The 23,570-nt window shown below is 42.2% G+C and overlaps 3 protein-coding genes across 7 annotated transcripts in view; 1 reads left to right on the plus strand and 2 right to left on the minus strand.

Annotated features, from left to right (window-relative positions):
- Positions 1-8,689, plus strand: part of LOC139477831 (ubiquitin carboxyl-terminal hydrolase 48-like) — a 50,867-nt gene extending 42,178 nt beyond the window's left edge. Inside the window, exons 24-29 of the mRNA XM_071260248.1 lie at positions 298-419; positions 2,011-2,219; positions 3,739-3,906; positions 4,054-4,179; positions 5,344-5,392; positions 8,217-8,689. Coding sequence (XP_071116349.1) covers positions 298-419; positions 2,011-2,219; positions 3,739-3,906; positions 4,054-4,179; positions 5,344-5,392; positions 8,217-8,269 — 727 coding nt within the window. The 3' untranslated portion in view covers positions 8,270-8,689. The remainder of the gene's footprint in view (positions 1-297; positions 420-2,010; positions 2,220-3,738; positions 3,907-4,053; positions 4,180-5,343; positions 5,393-8,216) is intronic.
- A 2,312-nt stretch (positions 8,690-11,001) lies between these two features.
- LOC139477807 (serine-rich adhesin for platelets-like) lies at positions 11,002-21,724 on the minus strand. Its single transcript, XM_071260222.1, has 2 exons — positions 21,659-21,724; positions 11,002-12,459 (listed from the first exon to the last, which is right to left on the minus strand). Exons 1-2 carry the CDS (start codon positions 21,722-21,724, stop codon positions 11,002-11,004), a joined length of 1,524 nt encoding a protein of 507 aa, XP_071116323.1.
- LOC139477846 (uncharacterized) overlaps positions 14,122-23,570 on the minus strand; it is a 35,708-nt gene continuing 26,259 nt past the window's right edge. For all 5 annotated transcript variants that reach the window (XM_071260275.1, XM_071260280.1, XM_071260277.1 and 2 more), the window contains exon 5: positions 14,122-23,516. The gene's annotated coding sequence lies outside the window, so the exon portion shown is untranslated. The remainder of the gene's footprint in view (positions 23,517-23,570) is intronic.

The raw sequence follows: 23,570 nt of genomic DNA on the forward strand, positions 1-23,570 counted from the left end.
TACCCGGGTAGGGTCGGGTAAAAGGGGAATGGGTACCCGGGTAGGGTCGGGTAAAAGGGGAATGGGTACCCGGGTAGGGTCGGGTAAAAGGGGAATGGGTACCCGGGTAGGGTCGGGTAATAGGGGAATGGGTACCCGGGTAGGGTCGGGTAATAGGGTGATGTGAACCCGGGTAGGGTCGAGTAATAGGGGAATGGGTGCCCGGGTAGGGTCTAGCCCTCAGGAGTTTGTACTAGCCCCGGGCTAGCAGGCTAGTGGTAAATTCTAACCCTGCTTTGTTCGTGTCTTGTGTTGTAGTGTTTGTTTGCTGTGGCCATCGGAGTGGGTGATGTTAACACAACACATGGGGTTTGATGTGGAGATTACTGCCGTTCAGCTGGAGGAGGCTGATGGCTCCAGGAGTCTTGTTACATTGCCAGGTAGATATACAGTTTATAATTTATGCCTGTAATTTTTATTAACAATGTTACAAACGTGATTTCTAGAAACATTAATGTTCTTGTACATCACAATTTATGATAGAAAAACACAAAACAGTGTGGAATAAAAGTTTTCTGTACCAAAATTTTCATGAGAAATATGTGAGGTGGGTGTTGGAAAATCCAAGATGGTTGTTACTGATGGTATACGGTTGGAGTTACAACCATATTGAGGGGCGGTCGGGTAGCCTAGTGGTTAAAGCGTTCGCTCGTCACGCCGAAGACCCGGGTTCGATTCCCGACATGGGTACAATGTGTGAAGCCTATTTCTGGTGTCCCTCGCCGTGATATTGCTGGAATATTGCTAAAAGCGGCGTAAAATCAAACTCACTCACTCACTCACTCACAACCATATTGAACTTTAGCTATGGTGTCTTTAGCTGCCTTATACAGAGAAATATTGGGCTAACCTAATATGACACCATAACTAAAGACACCATAACGAATTTATTATGCCGAAAAGTGTACACTATTTGGTATCTTCATCGCACATGTGATGTCAATATGAAAACGTGACACTTACAACCAGTATAAATGTCAGGACCAGTACATATGTTTCCTATACAATGCTTTGGTTTAAACACAAACGTTAACAGTGGAATACATAATGCATTAAATATGGAAGTTAAAACAAGTATCATAGCTAAATGGATATAATTATCATAAAATTGCTAGCATGTTATCGTAAATCTGTGGGCCACTGTAACTTGATAGCAGTCCGCTTTTCCTGAACGACGGGCTGTTATCTATTCTATTGCTATGTGACGTCATTGGCGTCAAATTTCTTTGTGACGTCATCCTATATTATGTCCAACGAATTGCTATTTGTAAATCAGTGAGCTCCGTTGTAAGCTTTTTTTTCTCTATATTTTTTATCGGGGGCACGGGTGGCCCAGTCGTCTAAGGTGCCGCGATTCGCTGCGCAGGGTTGCGTCCCTTGGGCCAGCCAGAAACCTATGATTGTGGGTTCGAATCCCGGTTCGCCCCGATTATGTTTCTAGGTTTGTCAGCACCATACCCGTGCTCATGGGTTTCACCGAAGTGGTAAACGTCTGTGACCTGCATCACTTCGGGCTTTCCTCCCACATTAAGCTGACACGCCGCGATATAACTGGAATACTGTTAAAAGCTGCGTTAAACCAAACTCACTCACACTCACTATATTTTTTATCTAAAAAGTCTCAAACGTGGTTTCTTTAATAATTCATTTCTTTGCACATCACATTTAATTATATTAAGACACAAAAGAGTGCCGGAAAACGAATGTCTGTACCAGAATTTTCAAGTGAAATATGTGAGGTGAGTTGCAAAATCCAAAATGGCTGTTACTGATGGTATATGGTCTCATATTAGGTCAGTAACAACCATCATGGATTTTTACTGATGGTATACGGGCTCGTATGGGGTTAGTAGTTCTGCTCTCTGATTGGTCAATCTGACTTTGAGGCAGAATAAATCTTGTTACTGTGCCAGGTAGATGTACTTCTTAAAATTGGCAGGTAGATACAAAATGACAAACATTCTGTTCCAGAAATCTGCCAGGACTGTCTGTCTCTTAGATTAGCAACAGAAGAATCCAACCGGTTTATTTTCAAAGACTGTGTGGTGTATGTCCGGAAGATAGCCCCTGAGAAGAAGAATGGGGTGGGTCCTGCACCGGTGGAGAAGATCATGCCAGGGGGGCTGGGGAACGGAGAGAACAGCAACATGGAGAGAGCTGAGGACCCTGACTATCTACAGGTAATACACACACGCACACGCACACGCACACACACACACATCTCACACACACATTACACACACATCTCACACACACACACACACACACACACACACACACACACACACACACACACACACACACACACACACACACACACACACACACTCACACACTCACTCACTCACTCACTCACACACATCTCACACACACATTTCACACACATCTCACACACATCTCACACACACATTACACAGCCACACATAGACCACACACTCAACCACACATCTCACTCACACATCAGTGATACATACACAACCACTCACACACCACACACACAACCACTCACCAATCAATGACACACACACACAACCACTCACACACCAGTGATACACACACAACCACTCACACATCAATGACACACACACCACCACTCACACATCAATGACACACACACACACAACCACTCACACATTAGTGATACACACACAACCACTCACACATCAATGACACACACACCACCACTCACACATCAATGACACACACACACAACCACTCACACATCAGTGATACACACACAACCACTCACACACCAGTGATACATACACAACCACTCACACATCAATGACACACACACCACCACTCACATTTCACCTTCATTGACTCCAGCAGGGATGTTTTCCTCAACAGCGTGGTCCCCAGATGATTCCGATGAATCTGAAACATCCAAGCTGTCAGAATCTGACGCAGGGTTGATCGTGCTGTCAGCACGTGTCGTAACTCTAACACCGCATTTTGAACTGCTGCAACTGCCTTGTCCTTCGCCTTGTATTCTTCCCATAGGGGTGTTTCGACCTGTGTTTTGACCTCATTATAAAAAAATACAACAATTTTCAGTCAAGAAAATAATAAAAACGATGTTTACCTGTCAATCTTTTCGCTAGACAGCCGCCATTTTGAATACCGACCGAAAAAGGACGAAGTTTCGTTGTTAAGCTGAATGGTGCATTGTGGGATATGTTGTACTTTATTTTTTTTGAGCGTATATTCCCGAATGTGGCATTAGGGGATATTTTTCCTTACATGGGAGTTTTCGTACAGAATGACTAGCGGGAAAAAGCGACGATATCCTCAAGTGGAATACCTATTTTAGAATGTTTTTGCGCAGAAACATGGCGGAAACAATTAGCCTTCTATCGATGTATAACATTAAAGGGTTCGTTACAGTTGAGGAGGCGTCTTGGGTGAAAGTTCAGGTTTTTCCATTTTGATTGTGAACATATTTAGATATTATAACACATATTATGATTTTAATATTGATTTTTATTCAGCAAAAGTACACGATGTTGTAAAAAACATGTTGCATCACTAAGTACATGTGTCATATATGCTAAAAAAAACCAAAATCTCGATTTCGACATAATGAAGCAATTATGTCAATTTAAGATGCCGTGTCTGATCTTAAAACTAAAACAACAGCAGCACTGGTGTTACAGGGGACCTACTTATTTATGTACATTATTCTCTTCTCTCCATCAGTCCCAGGCCAAGAAGAAAAAGTTGGATGAGGAGTTGACGATGGAGAAGATGGTGAGGATGGAGGAGGTGGGATCTCTCAGGAGGAAGAGTCAGAGACATCGGAAGACGCGTGGAGAGAAGGAGGTGCTTGTGTCATCTGATCTGACCCTCAAAGACTTGAAAATAAAGGTCAGTCCATGTGCAGAAGATGAAAGATTTTGTCTGACATTGATACTTTTGTCTTTGTTTTTCGAAGAAATAACCAGACAGCATGTAGTGACAGTTATCTGATCAAGTATTTTGTGTTGTAATCTTCTATTTTTACGTTGTTGTCAGATAATGAAGCAGTTCTCCGTGCCACCATTTGACCAGAATCTGTCTCTCGATGGAGTGAACTTAAGTGACGACTCTCGCACACTACAAGATTTAAAGGTGTCTCCTGGTGCTGTCATTCTACTGCAGGTAAGTTAGCTGCTTCATCAGTTGATGTGTCACACTACAACAGGTGAGTCAGCTGCTTCATCCTTGGATGTATAACACTACAACAGGTGAGTTGGCTGCTTCATTCTTGGATGTTTAACGCTACAACAGGTGAGTCCGCTGCTTCATCAGTGGATGTGTCACACTACAACAGGTGAGTCGGCTGCTTCATCCTTGGATGTGTCACACTACAACAGGTGAGTTGGCTGCTTCATTCTTGGATGTTTAACACTACAACAGGTGAGCCCGCTTCTTCATCAGTGGATGTGTCACACTACAACAGGTGAGTCGGCTGCTTTATCCTTGGATGTGTCACACTACAACAGGTGAGTGAGCTGCTTCATCAGTGGATGTGTCACACTACAACAGGTGAGTCCGCTGCTTCATCCTTGGATGTGTCACACTACAACAGGTGAGTCTGCTGCTTCATCCTTGGATGTGTCACACTACAACAGGTGAGTCTGCTGCTTCATCCTTTCATGTACACACTACAACAGGTGAGTCGGCTGCTTTATCCTTGGATGTGTCACACTACAACAGGTGAGTCAGCTGCTTCATCCTTGGGTGTGTCACACTACAACAGGTGAGTATGCTGCTTCATCCTTGGATGTGTCACTTTACAACAGGTGAGTCTGCTGCTTCATCCTTGGATGTATAACACTACAACAGGTGAGTCATCCTTGGATGTGTCACACTACAACAGGTGAAACGGCTGCTTCATCAGTGGATGTGTCACACTTCAACAGGTGAGTCAGCTGCTTCATCTTTTCATGTGTCACACTACAACAGGTGAGTCTGCTGCTTCGTCCTTGGATGTATAACAATACAACAGGTGAGTCTGCTGCTTCTTCCTTGGATGTGTCACACTTCAACAGGTGAGTCAGCTGCTTCACCCATAGATATGTCATCCTAATTCAGGTGAGACAACCACATGGTCCATAGATGTCATCCTAATACATACTCACCAAAGGATGCAAAGGATGTGCTGTGTCTTAAGTTAGTTTGTGTGCTATAGTGCTATGAACAGTGTTCAGTCAAAAGTGTTTTTGTCATCATTCTAAGAGGAAGTAGTGATTTGAAGTAAAGATTTGTTAAAATGATAGTGAATGGCATTTTCATTCTGTCATGTATATTACTTTGTTCTAGGCTGACGAGCCATCTGAAGAAGCTTATCCCATTGAGGAAATTTATAGAGGTGAGACATTTTGTCACCCATCCTCTCTTGTGATACCCATGTCTTTCATGTCTCTGCCACCTGCATCACTTCGGGCTTTCCTCCCACATTAAGCTGACACGTTGTGATATGACTGGAAAGCTGTTCAAAGCGGTGTTAAACCCAACTCACTCACTCCACCATCTCTCTTCCCCACTTGACGTTTTTACCTTATGCTACAACTCTTTTTCTTCTCTTTTTGGAGTCCCAACCAGTCCCATTATCTAAGCATGGCAGTTCCTAGGTTGAGTGAGAATACGATCAGATGCTGACACTATCCCTAATCCTACCACTTTCCCTCTGTAGCGCTAGACCTCACCCTGATGTTACTCCCTTCAATCTCTGTAGCACAGTATGCATGTCTTATGTTCTTTCTCTTTATAACACTACTCCTCTCTCATGCTTTCACTCTGTCTCCACCCATATTCTTGCATACACCTTTTCTTCCTGTCCTCTTCCTTTAGTGGGGGCAGTCGGGTAGCCTAGTGGTTAAAGCATTCGCTCGTCACGCCGAAGACCCGGGTTCGATTCCCGACATGGGTACATTGTGTGAAGCCCATTTCTGGTGTCCCCCGCCGTGATATTGCTGGAATATTGCTAAAAGCTGCGTAAAACCAAACTCACTCACTCACTCACTCACTCACTCACTCACTCACTCTTCCTTTTGTGATACTTCCGCAGGCCTTAACCTTGACCTTTTATCTTTACAAAAAACGGGGCTGGGGGACCCCCAGTAATTAATTTCAAGGGTCTGTGCAGGCAATATGTGGGTCCTGTAAAGTAATGAAATTATATAGTGTATGTACATTAAGGTAATTACTTTAGAACCCGGCAGGAATCAGTGATCAAGTAGACAATTGTTATCACTAATGGATGAAATAATACAAATAGACACCCTCGATTCACCTTGTTGTGCTGTAGGTACAATTAATTCTATTGTGCGTCCCTCAGGATGCAGTACATTCCTTTTCTGTGACGCACATATGTATCGCATGAAACCCTGCTTCCATCTGGCACTTATGCCACAACACAAAGCAGAATGCATACAAGGGACATAACTCCGTTGGTATTAGTGTTCAGATCATTCCCATTGCATTGTGAATGCACAGACATACTTTTAGACATGTTGTCATCCCTAGTGGTCAAATGATTGGTTGGTTGGTTTGTTGTTTAACGCCGCACTCAGCAGTATTCCAGCTATATGACGGCGTTCTGTAAATAATCAAGTCTGGGCCAGACAATTCAGTGATTGACTTCATGAGCTTCAATCCACGCAATTGGGATCGATGATATGCATCAACCAAGTCAGCGAACCTGACCACCTGATCCCGTTAGTCGCCTTTTACGACAAGCATAGTCACATGTTACGGCAATCATGGGTTGCTGAAGACCTATTCTACGCCGGAATCTTCACGGGTCAAGGAAGGATGACTTTTGGTATTTTGATGTTTACTCAATCAGATAAGATCTATTTAGTTAATGTATGTGGATAGATGTCAATTGTTTAGAGACTTCCTTTTTTTCCTTATAGTTTACCAAGTACATTGGTGAAATAATATCTTCTGAAGAAAGCATCATTTTGTCTTTTAATCATGTTTGCGAAATGTCCATGGGGATTCTGGGTTAGAAGATAGGACTCCAGCATCGGGTTCCTTCTGTAACAAACAAAGCAAAACATAACCCAGGTTCAGACGCAGTGTCTCACATGAGTGAATCCTCGTCCTTGAAGCTTCTGTATAGGATAAAACACACCTCTTCGGTTTTGGTTGAAAATGTAAAAACGCGAGCGAGCTTTTCCCAAGCTCAAGGTTTTACATTTTCAACCCAAACCCAAAACCGAGGACGTGTGTGTTATCTAACTTATGAACCGTTTAAATGCAAGAAATACCAGAAAAAATAAGAAAACATTGACATACCTTATATAGTGAAACAATACAGTGTATTGTGGAATAAAAGGAATTCTCACAAAGCGTTGTAGAGAAAAAACATGTGCAGCATGGACTGGTTGGAGTCATGACATGATAAACTGAACAACTTCTCATCACCTGCCTCGGTAGCTCAGTGGGAAAACAGTGGGTTACAAAAGTTAACACAATATGTGAGGTTGCAGGTTCGATTCATGTCATGGCATTTTCATGTTAAAAAAGAAAATTTGACTTTTAGCCAATCCTCAAACACAACTGTGTTCACATCAAGAGGTAAGTTTAGAAAATATTAATTTTAAAACCTAAGAATTACAATTGAAATGTATTCATTCGGTCATTCCCGGGCATTCTGCTGGAACGCCCCGGGTATTGTTGTAATTGCCTGCCTTGGAAGTTGACCAACATTTGCAATGACCTTTTGTTACTGTAGTGTGGAGACCGCCTCTGTGGTCTATAGTGGTAGAGCGTCCCCCCGGAGAGCGGAAGGTCCGGGGTTCGATCCCGACTGCGTCATACCAAAAGACGTTAAAAGATGGTACTTGTTGTTACCCTGTCTGGCGCCCGGCATCAAGGGGCTAAAACAAGGACTGGTCGGCTTGGAGTCAGTATACTGTGTCTGAGTGGGGTATTCATGTTAATCTGCATCATGGTATCTCAGTGAGCTAGCACTATAAATCGGCATCAGTCCGGACTAGTACAAGCAGCCACACACACACACACACACACACACACACACACACACAGACATGTGTATGCACGTCACTATATAAGTGCAATAATCCTGGACGCGACGTTAATCCCTATTTCACCTCACCTCGCCTACTGTAGTGTGATGTCATCAGTGGTTTATAGCTGTATCTCAACCATGGTTCTTGTTGCAGGGTCATCCAAACCAGAGAGAGGCTTCCAGGGAACCAACTTGTTGAGCACTTGAGAGCAGACGCCTCAAGACCACTTGAGAGCAGATGTCTCAAGACCACACACCTGAAACAGACAAAGGGCAGATAACCCTTGCCTTGCCTAAGGCTTCAGAACTGTACAAACTTTCAACTTTAGTTTATTGTGTCAGTTTGAACTCTCAATGTTCAGTGAAACCATTTATCAATATTGAGGCTATAATGAAATTGTGAAGAAGAACATTTTGTACTGTGCCCGATTTACCGAGCCAGTGACGAGGTTGTGCAATTGGAGCAACAGTGACTATCCTATTCTTTTGTACATATGAACTGTGACCACCACACAGCATGTAATGTTGTGCCACAACAATAGTGAACATGGTCATTCAGCAGATAGTGTAGCTTGGCTTTGTCCGTATTAGATATGACAATAAACGAACATCGTGTTCTCACAATTGCACATGAAACCAGAACTTGTACTCTTTAGGTTTTGGTACAGTAGGGGACTGCTGTTTGGTGCTTGTAGTGTGTCCTCAAATCGGTGATGTTGTCGGGGGGACTGCTGTTTGGTGCTTGTAGTGTGTCCTCAAATCGGTGATGTTGTCGGGGGGACTGCTGTATGGTGCCTGTAGTGTGTCCTCAAATCAGTGATGTGTCGGGGGGACTGCTGTATGGTGCTGATAGTGTGTCCTCAAATCGGTGATGTTGTCGGGGGGACTGCTGTATGGTGCTTGTAGTGTGTCCTCAAATCAGTGATGTGTTGGGGGGGACTGCTGTATGGTGCTTGTAGTGTGTCCTCAAATCGGTGATGTGTTGGGGGGACTGCTGTATGGTGCTTGTAGTGTGTCCTCAAATCAGTGATGTGTTGAGGGGGACTGCTGTATGGTGCTTGTAGTGTGTCCTCAAATCAGTGATGTGTTGGGGGGGACTGCTGTATGGTGCTTGTAGTGTGTCCTCAAATCAGTGATGTGTTGGGGGGGACTGCTGTATGGTGATGATAGTGTGTCCTCAAATCGGTGATGTGTTGGGGGGGACTGCTGTATGGTGCTGATAGTGTGTCCTCAAATCAGTGATGTGTCAGGAGACTGCTGTATGGTGATGATAGTGTGTCCTCAAATCGGTGATGTTGTCGGGGGACTGCTGTATGGTGCTTGTAGTGTGTCCTCAAATCAGTGATGTGTTGGGGGGGACTGCTGTATGGTGATGATAGTGTGTCCTCAAATCAGTGATGTGTTGGGGGGGACTGCTGTATAGTGATGATAGTGTGTCCTCAAATCGGTGATGTTGTCGGGGGGACTGCTGTATGGTGCCTGTAGTGTGTCCTCAAATCAGTGATGTGTCGGGGGGACTGCTGTATGGTGCTGATAGTGTGTCCTCAAATCGGTGATGTTGTCGGGGGACTGCTGTATGGAGCTGATAGCGTGTCCTCAAATCGGTGATGTGTCGGGGGCACTGCTGTATGGTGCTGATAGCGTGTCCTCAAATCGTTGATGTGTCCGGGGGCACTGCTGTATGGTGCTGATAGCGTGTCCTCAAATCAGTGATGTGTCGGGAGACTGCTGTATGGTGCTGATAGCGTGTCCTCAAATCAGTGATGTGTCGGGGAGCTTGCTGTATGGTGCTGATAGCGTGTCCTCAAATCAGTGATGTGTCGGGGGGGCAGGGGGCACTGCTGTATGGTGCTGTTAGCATGTCCTGAAATCAGTGATGTGTCGGGAGACTGCTGTATGGTGCTTGTAGAGTGTCCTCAAATTGGTGATGTGTTGGGGGTACTTCCTTCTTTGTGGTGATGATAGCGTGTCCTCAAATCAGTATGTTTCGGGGGGACTTCTTACTGGCGCTGATAGCGTGTCCTCATTAGGTCAGTGTTCAATTTAAGAAACAGGACCAATGACCCCTACCTTTCTAAGAGTTGGGGACGTTTGATGAAACCAGGGGACACAAATATTTTTGAATATGACATAAAACTTACATAATGTTACCTTATTTACTGTCCATCAGGAATTCAAACGTGTTACTCTATGTATTCACATTTTCACTTTCCACATTTTGTTTATTCATTTCATTCTTCTAGTCAGGGTTAAGGAATTACTCTTTCTTCAGTTCCCTGTATCTACAGTCACGATCTAACAATCTGTTTTACATAGTTTCGAAAAAACTTAAATAAACTAGGCCCTTTTGTCATGCATACACTGAAGTTGACTGAAGCTTTAATAAAAAAAAGTTGTTTATATCAAAGCAGTCAAAAATGACGAGATTGATAAATATTTATCGGTGTTGGAATACATACTGTGGCTTGACATGAATCAGGTGATTGTTTAATTTATGCACATAGAATCAAAACAGTAGAATCAAAACAAATTTCATTGGACCTGTCAATCAAGGCAAGAGGCGAGAAGAACTGCAACAGTCAGACTTGACGAACCGGAAGAAATATGTCTGGGAGAAGGCGGCTGTTTCAAATGACATGGTCAGTTGCCGCCAGATTTGAACATTAGTTCCCTGAGAATGAGAAGACACAGTTGGAAAAATGCTAGTTAGAAATGAAACCCGAAGCGGGAAAAAACAGTCGAGTGAGCCTGCACGTTTGCTGTTTCATTCCTTCTCGGCTATCGCTTTCAAAGGGTTGTTTGGACAATGAATATGCATGAATTTCACTAAATGCCCTGTGCATGATGATACACATGAGCAGAAAGGGAATTCCCTCGACTGTTATATTGGGATTCCCGACATTTGGTAGTTATAAAAGGAGTCCTTGTCATGACCAATGTTAGAAGTTACGCATGACAGTCAAGGAGTCCTTGTCATAAGAAAGTGATGTCTGCACCTTGCTGGTCTGTGATGTCTTCACCTTGCTGGTCTGTGATGTCTGCACCTTGCTGGTCTGTGATGTCTGCACCTTGCTGGTCTGTGATGTCTGCAACTTGCTGGTCTGTGATGTCTTCACCTTGCTGGTCTGTGATGTCTGCACCTTGCTGGTCTGTGATGTCTGCACCTTGTTGGTCTGTGATGTCTGCACCTTGCTGGTCTGTGATGTCTTCACCTTGTTGGTCTGTGATGTCTGCACCTTGCTGGTCTGTGATGTCTGCACCTTGCTGGTCTGTGATGTCTGCACCCTGCTGGTCTGTGATGTCTGCACCTTGTTGGTCTGTGATGTCTGCACCTTGCTGGTCTGTGATGTCTGCACCTTGCTGGTCTGTGATGTCTGCACCTTGCTGGTCTGTGATGTCTGCACCTTGCTGGTCTGTGATGTCTTCACCTTGCTGGTCTGTGATGTCTGCACCCTGCTGGTCTGTGATGTCTGCACCTTGCTGGTCTGTGATGTCTGCACCCTGCTGGTCTGTGATGTCTGCACCTTGTTGGTCTGTGATGTCTGCACCTTGCTGGTCTGTGATGTCTGCACCTTGTTGGTCTGTGATGTCTGCACCTTGCTGGTCTGTGATGTCTGCACCTTGTTGGTCTGTGATGTCTGCACCTTGCTGGTCTGTGATGTCTGCACCTTGTTGGTCTGTGATGTCTGCACCTTGCTGGTCTGTGATGTCTGCACCTTGCTGGTCTGTGATGTCTTCACCTTGCTGGTCTGTGATGTCTGCACCTTGCTGGTCTGTGATGTCTTCACCTTGTTGGTCTGTGATGTCTGCACCTTGCTGGTCTGTGATGTCTGCACCTTGCTGGTCTGTGATGTCTGCACCTTGCTGGTCTGTGATGTCTGCACCTTGCTGGTCTGTGATGTCTGCACCCTGCTGGTATGTGATGTCTGCACCTTGCTGGTCTGTGATGTCTTCATCTTGCTGGTCTGTGATGTCTGCACCTTGCTGGTCTGTGATGTCTGCACCTTGCTGGTCTGTGATGTCTGCACCTTGCTGGTCTGTGATGTCTGCACCTTGCTGGTCTGTGATGTCTTCACCTTGCTGGTCTGTGATGTCTGCATCCTGCTGGTCTGTGATGTCTGCACCTTGCTGGTCTGTGATGTCTGCACCTTGCTGGTCTGTGATGTCTGCACCTTGCTGGTCTGTGATGTCTTCACCTTGCTGGTCTGTGATGTCTGCACCTTGTTGGTCTGTGATGTCTGCACCTTGCTGGTCTGTGATGTCTTCACCTTGCTGGTCTGTGATGTCTGCACCTTGCTGGTCTGTGATGTCTGCACCTTGCTGGTCTGTGATGTCTTCACCTTGCTGTTCTGTGATGTCTGCACCTTGTTGGTCTGTGATGTCTTCACCTTGCTGGTCTGTGATGTGAACTCTCTTCATAAGGCCACACTTTTTTAATCTTATGTTTCACAGATTTTTTCCGGCTTTGCCACACAATTTCGGTCCAAATCAAAATCAAAATAAATGTCAATTATTTATTTATAGGAAAATATGCTGTGGAGTTGCAGGTGTCCTCTTGAATCACTGATAGTGATGTAGACATGAAATCTATATATGACATTTTATATTGTGTAAGTGGGTCTATATTCATGATATTAGTAGCAGGAGACATAATAATAATAAATATTTTCATGTTTAACTTATTTCTCAGACCGGCTGCTTTTCACAGTAGGGGCAGCGGGCCGTGAAACGAAAATTATAAAAAATGTGTGGCTTAAGGGTATGTTCTCGAAAATTACTGGGCATATCTGTATGTCATTCACACAAGTTGGGGGGCACCGGTGGCCCAGTCGTCAAAGGCGCCGTGATTCGCTGAGCAGAGTTGCGTCCCTTGGGCACGCCAGAAACCTATGATTTTGGGTTCGAATCCCGGTTCGCCCCGATTTTGTTTCTAGGTTTGTCAGCACCATACCCGTGCTCGTGGGTTTCATCGAAGTGTTAAACGTCTGAGACCTGCATCACTTTGGGCTTTCCTCCCACATTAAGCTGTCACGATATAACTGGAATACTGTTAAAAGCGGCATTAAACGGGTTAAACCCAACTCACTCACTCACTCACTCACACAAGTGTGTGGCTCCAGCAAAGGAGGGTTTCACAAGGACTGAGGTGTTAAACAACACTTTCTCCCTCCCTCCTATATCTGCTTGTGTGGCTTCAGCAATGGAGGGTTTCACAAGGACTGAGGCCAAAATTCGATGCTTTTGAGATTCCACTGTAGGAATATTGTATATTAAGTTGCATCAAATTTCAATCATAATACTGTAATACGCACCAAGGTACGAAGAAAATTTACAGCACTGCTTATTAAAACCATACACAATTTGTTTCCAGAGATCGAGCGGTAGTGAACAAACTTAAGTAAAACTAAAACATTTTCAATAAGAGTTGATTCGGCCTTTTACGCTACTGTTTTCTGTAATAGGCACATAAAATACAGACTGTTATATGATGGTTTTCTGTCTTAGTCGGGAGTGCTTATAAAGATTACTTTCAGATTGAATTTGGTCAGGAGGGGCTTAATGAAAGTCGGTGTGTAAAGCTTTGTGATGACTAATTCACATTGAGTGACCTTGACCGATGCCATCTAATAGCATGTGATTACACTGCTTGTTGCAAACGTCGCTTGTGCTACAAATGTTAAATCTCCATACCATACTGAGAGTACTTCTCACCGAAAAATGTCGCTGAATAACGCCGCTTTTAACAGTATTCCAGTTATATCACGGCATGTCTGCTTAATGTGGGAGGAAAGCCCAAAGTGATGCAGGTCTCAGACGTTAACCTCTTCCGTGAAACCCACGAGCACGGGTATGGTGCTGACAAACCTAGAAACATAATCGGGGCGAACAAGGATTCGAACGCATAATGATAGGTTTCTTGCGTGCCCAAGGGACGCAACTCTGCACAGCAAATCCACTCGTGCCCCCCTCAAGTTATTGAGTGTCAGGTGGGACTTTGAAGTCTTGATAATTCAAAGAGTTGACAATTCAACACCCAAATGATGATTACAAACACATCATTGATTAATATTTCTTTATTTTTATGCATGAAAATAAAACTTATTACAATATTATGCATGACAAGTAGCATCATGGCTACAGGGATCTACCTCACACATCAGCAAAACACCTTCAGTCAACACATACAAAACAGCTGGATACAATAGGCAAATCTAGTCAAGGATAGTGGCCTATACACAAGTCTAGATGCACTGGGCCAAAGTGTTAACAGACGTTGGCCTATACACGAGTCAAGCACTGGGCCAAAGTGTTCACAGACGTTGGCCTACATACGAGTCAAGAAGCACTGGGCCAAAGTGTTCACAGATGTTGGCCTACACACGAGTCTAGAAGCACTGGGCCAAAGTGTTCACAGACTGGCCGACACACGAGTCTAGAAGCACTGGGCCAAAGTGTTCACAGACTGGCCGACATATGAGTCAAGAAGCTCTGGGCCAAAGTGTTCAGGGCCAGTTGTCTAAGATGCACTGGGCCAATCTGTTCGAGGTCACTAAAATTCATTCATTGGTTAAAACTATGTTCACAATTAAATGATGCAAGCCCTAGGTATGAGCTTTACACACAGTTGTTTCTAAATATGATACAGTGACACAATCACATGTAAAGACTATAACATGACTTCAGTTTCAAAAAATTAAATTCAAAGAAAAGAAATTCTTCAATAGTCAAAAGAATTGTCATTGATCAAACAGATGTCCAAGTCGATCAATGGCGGCACCTGACCCATGTCATTTCCTGTTTTACCAAAAAGCCTCAGTCAAATTCTAAAAAGAAAATACATCAAAATTGAAAGAATGCTGTTTGATTCAGAAATGTTTTTTCATTAATTATTTCAAGGTGTTTTCAGGGCACCTTAAATATTTGTTTTCTATTTACTTGCTTCCTGCATCGTGGCCAAAAGACCTTTACAATTTGCAAAATTGGCATGGCTATTGATGTTTCAAAATATCACAACAATAATATTTCAAAATGAATGCCTCCTCATGTGGCTAACAATTACGATTCTACCACAGCGCATAAAACTGTCATGTAAAAAAGAAATTGAACATTTGTTTCACTGTCAGACAATGGCAAGCTTGCAGTATTTTTTTAAGCAAAGAAATCAAATTTTTCTCAGCTGTATACCATGCTCATCCAAAGCTTACCTCTCCACCCACAATATTGATCCTCGGTTTTAAATAAATGCATGAAATGAAATACAAGGTTATATCACTGATAGTAAAAACAGACATAATGGGTTCATGAGTATTTTGTGACATCTTGACTAGTATTTGGCACAATATAGACATATTGGTGTCCGAGAGGATACATTGACACAATACACATGCAGTATTTAGACTAATATGTCTAATAAAATACATTCATGAATACTGTACCGACTAAAAATTCAATACTTTTCATTAGCTAGCTATTAACATCACATTCGGCTGAGGTTCATGACAATAGAAGTACCATCATAAGTTGTGAGGAGAATAGTTTATGTCCTCTGTTGCGATATATGTACAAGTTTCCATCTGCTATGATTCAGCAAAATGCGGTATTCCAGTTTGTGAGTGACTAGTATTTGTTTGAGTATCGCCTTATCAAATAGCTAAACATTCTTTAAATGTCACAATGATTTAATGTATTTACATATAGTTCTTTCACATATAAACATATATAAATAACATAATTCTATTTCAAAAATAGAAATTTGAGGTGCATTAATACATGAAGCAGAACAAAGATTTAATTTTACAATATAACATGTGGCACCTTGATAATTGCAGACAGAATCAGCGTGACCACTAAATCACACTCAATAAGACTGGTTTACAATGCAAAGTTGATAGTCTTGCTGCTGCCCTATATTGAAGTATTTATAAGTATTACATGAATACTGTGGTTTAGGGACAAACTGTACAGGTTTTGATGGACAGGTATATCACATAGAGCATGCATTGCTACAGCTATGGTTTTATCTGTAAAATAAACCGCTTATCTGAGGTAATAACCACACGCATGACACCCCCTTTGACACCTGGAAGAGATATCAGTTTACTGTAGTGGAGGTTCTCGCAGGATACGAACTGTGAAAACATGTTGTCATCCTCGATGATCCAGTCGAGCATGTGCCAATTCCATTTTCATATACCCAATCACTCCATGCTTATATTTACATCAATCAATTTACATTGTTCTTTTATTACTGAACAAGGGGGACCCGTGAAGATCCGGGGTAGAATAAGTCTTCAGCAACCTGTGCTTGCAGTAAAAGGCGACTATGCTTGTTGTAAGAGCCGACTAACGGGATCGGGTGGTCAGCCTTGCTGACTTGGTTGATGCATGTCATCGATCTCAATTGCGTGGATCGATGTTCATGATGTCAATCACCTGATTGTGTGGTCCAGACTTGATTATTTACAGACTGCCGTTATATAGCTGGAATATTGCTGAGTGCGGCGTTATACAACAAACAAACAAACAAAACTGAACAAGGGGCAGTATCAATACTATCATCCGAGTCCGATTGGACTTTAGCATGCTGTCTCAACCAGAACGTCTCATAGCAAATGGATTTTAACTCTCATGACTTAGTATTCAGGAAACATGTTTGTGAGCTGACGGTTCGATCATGTCAGTTTTCTTGTTCCATTAAATATATCAAGGGATTGTTTCGACAAGCAGCATTACATCTGTGTACATCTGTGCTGAACTCGCGTACAGAAGGGCATTTTCATTGATAGTCGATTTCAAACTTATGAACTTTGTTCTCAATTAGTGATAAGACAGTTGGGTTTAACGCCGCTTTTAACAGTATTTCAGTTATATCGCGGCGTGTCATCTTAATATGGGAGGAAAGCCCGAAGTGATGCAGGTTTCAGACGTTTATCATTTCGGTGAAACCCACGAGCACGGGTATGATGCTGACAAACCTAGAAACATTATCGGGATGAATCAGGATTCTAACCCACAATCAAAGGTTTCTGGTGTGCCCAAGGGACGGAACGATTCACAGCAAATCCCGGCGAGTTAGACGACTAAAATCCTAGACACCCGTGCCCCCCCGATGAGAGTGAGTACGGTTTTACGCCGCTTTTAGCAATATACCAGCAATATCACGGCGGGGGACACTGGAAATGGGCCTCACACATTGTACCCATGTTGGGATTCGAACCCGGGTCTTCGGCGTAACGAGCGAACGCTTTAACCAGTAGGCTACCCGACCGCCCCGCCCCCCAGATGGAGATGATGTAGTTGTTCCAACACAAAGCTATGGTGGTGAATGGGCCCAGGGCCCCGTTCCTCAAAGCGATCTTAGCGCGGCGATGATCGTAAGCCCATGTTAAAGTATGGGACTTACGATCACCCTAGTGCTAAGATCGCTTTGAGGAACAGGGCCCGGGGCATTGATCACTTGAAAGTGGAGGAATAATACGCTGGAGAATCGAGGATGACAAGGTGTTGACAGAACCTTCAAATGTAAGGAAAAGTGAAAGACTAAATTCATGGACATTTCCTCTCTTCATCATTGTTATCTGTACACTTATATATATATATGAAAATATATTATTTTTGAAACTTCAGGCATCAGTAGATTGTCACATGTCGCATGAAAATGGCATAATGTATAACAATTTGAATACTTATTTGAACAGGTAAGACACTTTGTGTCAAGAAAATATAACTCATGAATGTCATTTTTCAATGTGTACCAGTCTATTTTAAACATCAAACAGACAAAATTGATAATATTGATACTTTAACTTCCTGCAAACATATCCTATGTCAAACAGAATCTCTAATCAACAAAAACTATTATAACATCAATATTGATTAATTGAAAAATTCACTTGATACACAAACTATTTTGATATTTCAGATCCCCTGTATAAACACCTGGTTGTTTCGAAATTAAGCATGGAAGTCGAGGGTCATGAATGTAAAAGAATACAAATTTAGGAGATCCGGGATTACTACATAAGCACAAATCTCAAGGAACCAGGACCTCCCTTACTTTCCAACACTGACGACTAACAACACTAGCATGTCTAGTGTTCGAAATTAAGCATGGAAGTCGAGGGTTCCTGAATGTAAAAGTTACAAATTTAGGACATCAAGGATTACAAAAGAAGCACAAATTTCAAGGAACCAGGACCTCCCTTACTTTCCAACACTGACGACTAACAACACTAGCATGTCTAGTGTTCGAAATTAAGCATCGAAGTCAAGGGGTTCTAAATGTCATAAGCCTAATGTTAAAAATACTTAAAGGGGAAGTGTACACGCAAAAGTCACTTTCTTTCTTTTTCTAAACAAAACGCAATTTTAGAATTAGTTAGTATCTGTGTTTGAAAATATACACTCATTTTTTTCACAGTGAAAGTAGGAAGCTCACAATAGTGTGAAAGTGATATGCCATTATGAGGCCTTCGTTTTACGAGCGAAATAGGCCTGAGTTATCCCCCTTAGATTATGACGTAATTGGTGCCAATTCAACTGGGTCCCTGTCTATTCTCAACGTAAAAGATATCAAGGACCAGTTTGCGGTAAAAACAACATGGTCTACGACACACTCCGGCGCAGTGGTGACTCAGCATAACACAATTCTGGCTGGCATCTGAGATAATAGAATCACAAAACTGTACCTACACCACGTGAAGCGGCTCTAACAAAGCATGATGACGTCATAATGTTTATCAATTGGCACCAATGACGTCATATTGCAAGGGGCATAAGCCATGGTGTTTTTGTTATGGAAATAGAACACTTGGTAAATGTGAAAAATATAAATCGTTTAAGTGCAATAAATATGTTAATTAAATATGATGTTTTTATATTTTTGTCTATGACACTTCTATGTTAACATTTTTAATGTGGAAAAAGTACAAGAAAAAATGGTTCATTTCCGTGTGAACTTGCCCTTTAAGGTGCACAAAAACTAGCAATCATCAAGGCCAGGACATCCTTAAATTCGAACCCTGCATGTCTAACACATCACCTTGACTATGACTGAGCCACCATACTTAGATGATTCATAGTGTACATAACAAGCCAGTGATTGTATCCCGCTGGATGGGAGGAGGAGGAGGAGGAGGAGGAGGCAAGCTGTGTCCAGCTGCAGGCTCCTGCCTGATATGACGCATGTCGTATCTGCACTGCAGACTTCTCACAACTCTCAACCAGTGATAAGGAAAGTAGTGAGAGTGACTCATCTCCCCCTGAGCTGTACTGAATGACCTCACCCACAACCCATTTCCCCTAGCTGGCTAATGGCACAGTCGAAGTAGACAACATTGCTGTTATCACCTGTCAAATGAGGCACAACTGAAGATAATTTCACTACTAATATTATATTACCTTTCAGCAGTACCATAACCTAAGTGGTATAACACACATGGATGGTGTATACAGTCAGATACTGACTGCAGGATCACAATACTGTCAAACCTTGTACACATTCTAGTATAACCTTTCAGCAGTGCCATAACCTAAGTGGTATAACACACATGGATGGTGTATACAGTCAGATATTGACTGCAGGATCACAATACTGTCAAACCTTGTACATATTCTAGTATAACCTTTCAGCAGTGCCATAACCTAAGTGGTATAACACACATGGATGGTGTATACAGTCAGATATTGACTGCAGGATCACAATACTGGCCATTATCCCGCCCGTTGTTAGGTGACGTCATAGGAAAGGGATAGGTGACGTGACGTCATTCGGTTTGTTCTATGACGTTTCCATATTTGTAAAAGTAGGTCAGTGACATTTGTGTTGATTGCAGCACAGACTTGTATAACTTATATAGGTCCGTGATTGCAGTAAATGTTTCAAAACCAATACTGTTGTTTCTCTTTATTGGATAACAAATTCCATCCATTTTAGCTATAATAACGGTAACGCTATTTTTCAGGGCATTATCATTTGCAGAAGCCCTCGGTCTTTTCAACTGCACTCCTTCAACGGGCAGTTAATAGAAGACCTCAGGCTTCTGCAAATGATAATGCCCTGAAAAATAACGTTACCCTTATATTGATGGTGTATACAGTCAGATATTGAATGCAGGATCACAATACTGTCAAACCTTGTACACATTCTAATATAACGTGATGTAATGCTTTCAGAAATTCCACACATCAGAAATAAAAGATTGCTGCATAACAGTGTTTATCTTTCTATTTCCATGGATTGCAGATGAGGTGAATACTATAACAGACTTTATAATTTGTTACTCTATATATTCTATAAAACTATACTGATCATTTTGTGTATGAGATGAAAAAACAAGATAAACATCTTCTGTAGTCACTGTATTAGACAAGATGTTCCAATAACATACCCCGATCAACTTCTAGATCAATCCGTAAATAATCTCTATAAGCACCCGCTACTAAGATTGAATTGTGAGTGAGTGAGTTGGGTTTAAGGCCGCTTTTATCAGTATTCCAGTTATATCGCGGCATGTCAGCTTAATGTGGGAGGAAACCCCAAAGTGATGCAGGTCTTAGACGTTTACCACTTCGGTGAAACCCACGAGCACGGGTATGTTGCTGACAAACCTAGAAACATAATCGGGGTGAACCGGGATTCAAACCCACAATCATAGGTTTCAGCCGTGCCCAAGGGACGCAACTCTGCACAGCAAATCGCGGTGCCTTAGACGACTGGGCCACCCGCGCCCCCTACTAAGATTGAAAACAATACATGACAGTCCATATTTGCTCATGTTTACATAATACACAATGCCTTCAGTGAATGAATTTGGCGGTTTAAAACTGCCTTAAGCAATATTCCAGCAATACCACAGCAGAAATAAGCTTCACACATTGTACCAATATTGGGAATCGAACCCGGTTTTCAATGTGACGAGCAAACACTGTAGCTATGCTACCAAACTGCCCCACAGTGTTTACAGTTCACTACCACTCTTTCTCTGAAAACAAATTGAACTTTCATGTATGGTTTCAATAAGGGCCCCTTGTCAACAATCTAATCCCCCAGGGTGCTCATTACAGTGAATACAGTAATATCAAGAGAAGCCTGAACTACCAATTATCTGAATATTTTATAAACTTGTAAAATCATCTGTTCAAAACAAAATACCCTGAATGAGCTGGTGCTGGAAGATGGACCAAAGCCCACAGCACTACAGTACCGTACTCAATGTAATAAGCGCCCACGGTGATATTTGCTAATATATTGGCTAGTGAACAATACCAATTAGCACCCCTTCCGATTGATCAATGAACACAAGATTTATTTATTCGCGTATAATACGCACTCGTGTGTTATAGGCAACCTTAAATATATCTTCCGTACATAAACATTTCAGGCTGTCAGCATAAACCACGAAATTTATCTTTCAATTTTTTTTCACCAAAATAATATTCTAATATTACTAATTTTGAGAGTGGCCTGGGTGCTTATTACGTTGAATACAGTAATTTGATTGATTTTTTCATCAAAACTGGTTCCAACTACAATGTAGATATATCTGCTATAGTATAAAGTATAATGTATAACAGTGATGAATATATAGCACTGACTAGACGGGGGTCATCACAATACAAATCTTTGGCAATCACAGATTTCTGTTGAAAGTGGTCGGACATTTTGTCACTCTCAGCTGAGTCATGTATGGACACAAAAGCCACTGGTTGACATTATTTTGGAAACATACGGTACTGGTACAATACACTTGAATATCAGTTCAATACCATGGTAATACAAAAATCAAGATTCGTATATAAAAACAACACTACATGCATATTATACAAAGAGGAGGCAGGGTGGCCCCTTGGATGAGGCACAAGACACATCATCAGGTTTGATTCCTATGATCATCTACGTGACATAGGTGCAACATCGCCAACCCTTTTTTCTAAATACTGTGTGTTTGACTTGTATCAAGTCCTGTTCCTAACTTGCTGATTAAAATGAATATCGACATGGTTCATGGGGAATTACAGTCCATACTGCCTCCGGTTGTACAGCGTAAGTCATGTGACTTGGCACCATGCATATACAACGTACTGCTTGCACTGATCCGAAGGTATGTGTTATAACGTTTATATATCCAGTTACTGAGTACTCTCAGTGCTTGGCGGCAGGAACTATGCATGTTTCATGCATATACAACATACTGCTTGCACTGATCCGAAGGTATGTGTTATAACGTTTATATATCCAGTTACTGAGTACTCTCAGTGCTTGGCGTCAGGAACTATGCATGTTTCATGCATATACAACATACTGCTTGCACTGATCCGAAGGTATGTGTTATAACGTTTATATATCCAGTTACTGAGTACTCTCAGTGCTTAGCGGCAGGAACTATGCATGTTTCATGCATATACAACGTACTGCTTGCACTGATCCGAAGGTACGTGTTATAACGTTTATATATCCAGTTACTGAGTACTCTCAGTGCTTAGCGGCAGGAACTATGCATGTTTCATGCATATACCGTTCCTGGTCTGATTCAAAGGCATGTGTAATAACGGTAAATATCTTGGAGTACACATGGTGCCTTTAGGCGCCATGCAAGTATCATGCATATGTAATTCTTGTACAGATCCAAAGGCATGTGCCATAATGGTAATAGACTCACAACGCCTATCATGACAAGCCTTGTATCATGACAAGCCTTGTATCAAGACAAGCATTGTATCATGACAAGCGTTGTATCATGACAAGCATTGTATCATGACAAGTATTGTATCATGACAAGCATTTGTATCATGACAAGCATTGTATCATGACAAGCACTGCATCATGAAAAGCATTGTATCATGACAAACATCATATCATGACAAGCATTGTATCATGATAAGCATCATATCGTAACATGACATCGTAAATTTCCAGTGGTACATAATCTGGTCCACAGCCGTGGATAAAGACGCGAACATGATCAAGTGATTTCAGAGCGATTGTCAATTTTCCACACCCACAGAGGCAGATTATTTGTGGACATGCGCTCAGAAGGATCCTAACTGTGGCTGGTGTCAACACATGTTAGAGTATCACAAATCAGGTATTATGTCTGGTAGTCATCAGGTGCTGATAGGCACACAGTTAGGCTGACAATTCAGCATTCACTCACCACACTCCGATACAGAGACTAGCTTTTCAGAATCCTGAGTATCCTTTTGTAAAAGTCCACATTTAGGCTAAAAAAACTAATAGTCTTGTATTGGTTCTCAGGCACCACTGCCTGCATCATCATAAACATCGCTGCACGCTTCGTTTTTAATTCCATTTTAAAACCCCACCATACATCCATAAACATACGTCCAACAGTTGTCAAATACTGTATTCCAGTATTTTACTCACCAAGGAATACATTTATGTAGGGAGGCCTTTCCCAGACTGATTGTACACGATTGCTTATTGATTACACAACTGTTTATTGGTTACATACTTACATACCCCCCCACCCCAAAAAAAAGGCACCGA

This window comes from Haliotis cracherodii, unplaced genomic scaffold (assembly GCF_022045235.1).
Source record: "Haliotis cracherodii isolate W230 unplaced genomic scaffold, xgHalCrac1.p SCAF_36, whole genome shotgun sequence".
Lineage (NCBI taxonomy): Eukaryota > Metazoa > Mollusca > Gastropoda > Lepetellida > Haliotidae > Haliotis > Haliotis cracherodii.

Excerpts from the sequence above, each read along its gene's own strand:
- LOC139477807 (XM_071260222.1), bottom strand. The coding sequence starts at position 21,724 with ATGTCCGACCACTTTCAACAGAAATCTGTGATTGCCAAAGATTTGTAT. Across the intron at positions 12,460-21,658 it reads ATTGTGATGACCCCCGTCTA|ACCAGCAAGGTGAAGACATC; the intron begins GTCAGTGCTATA and ends TTCACATCACAG.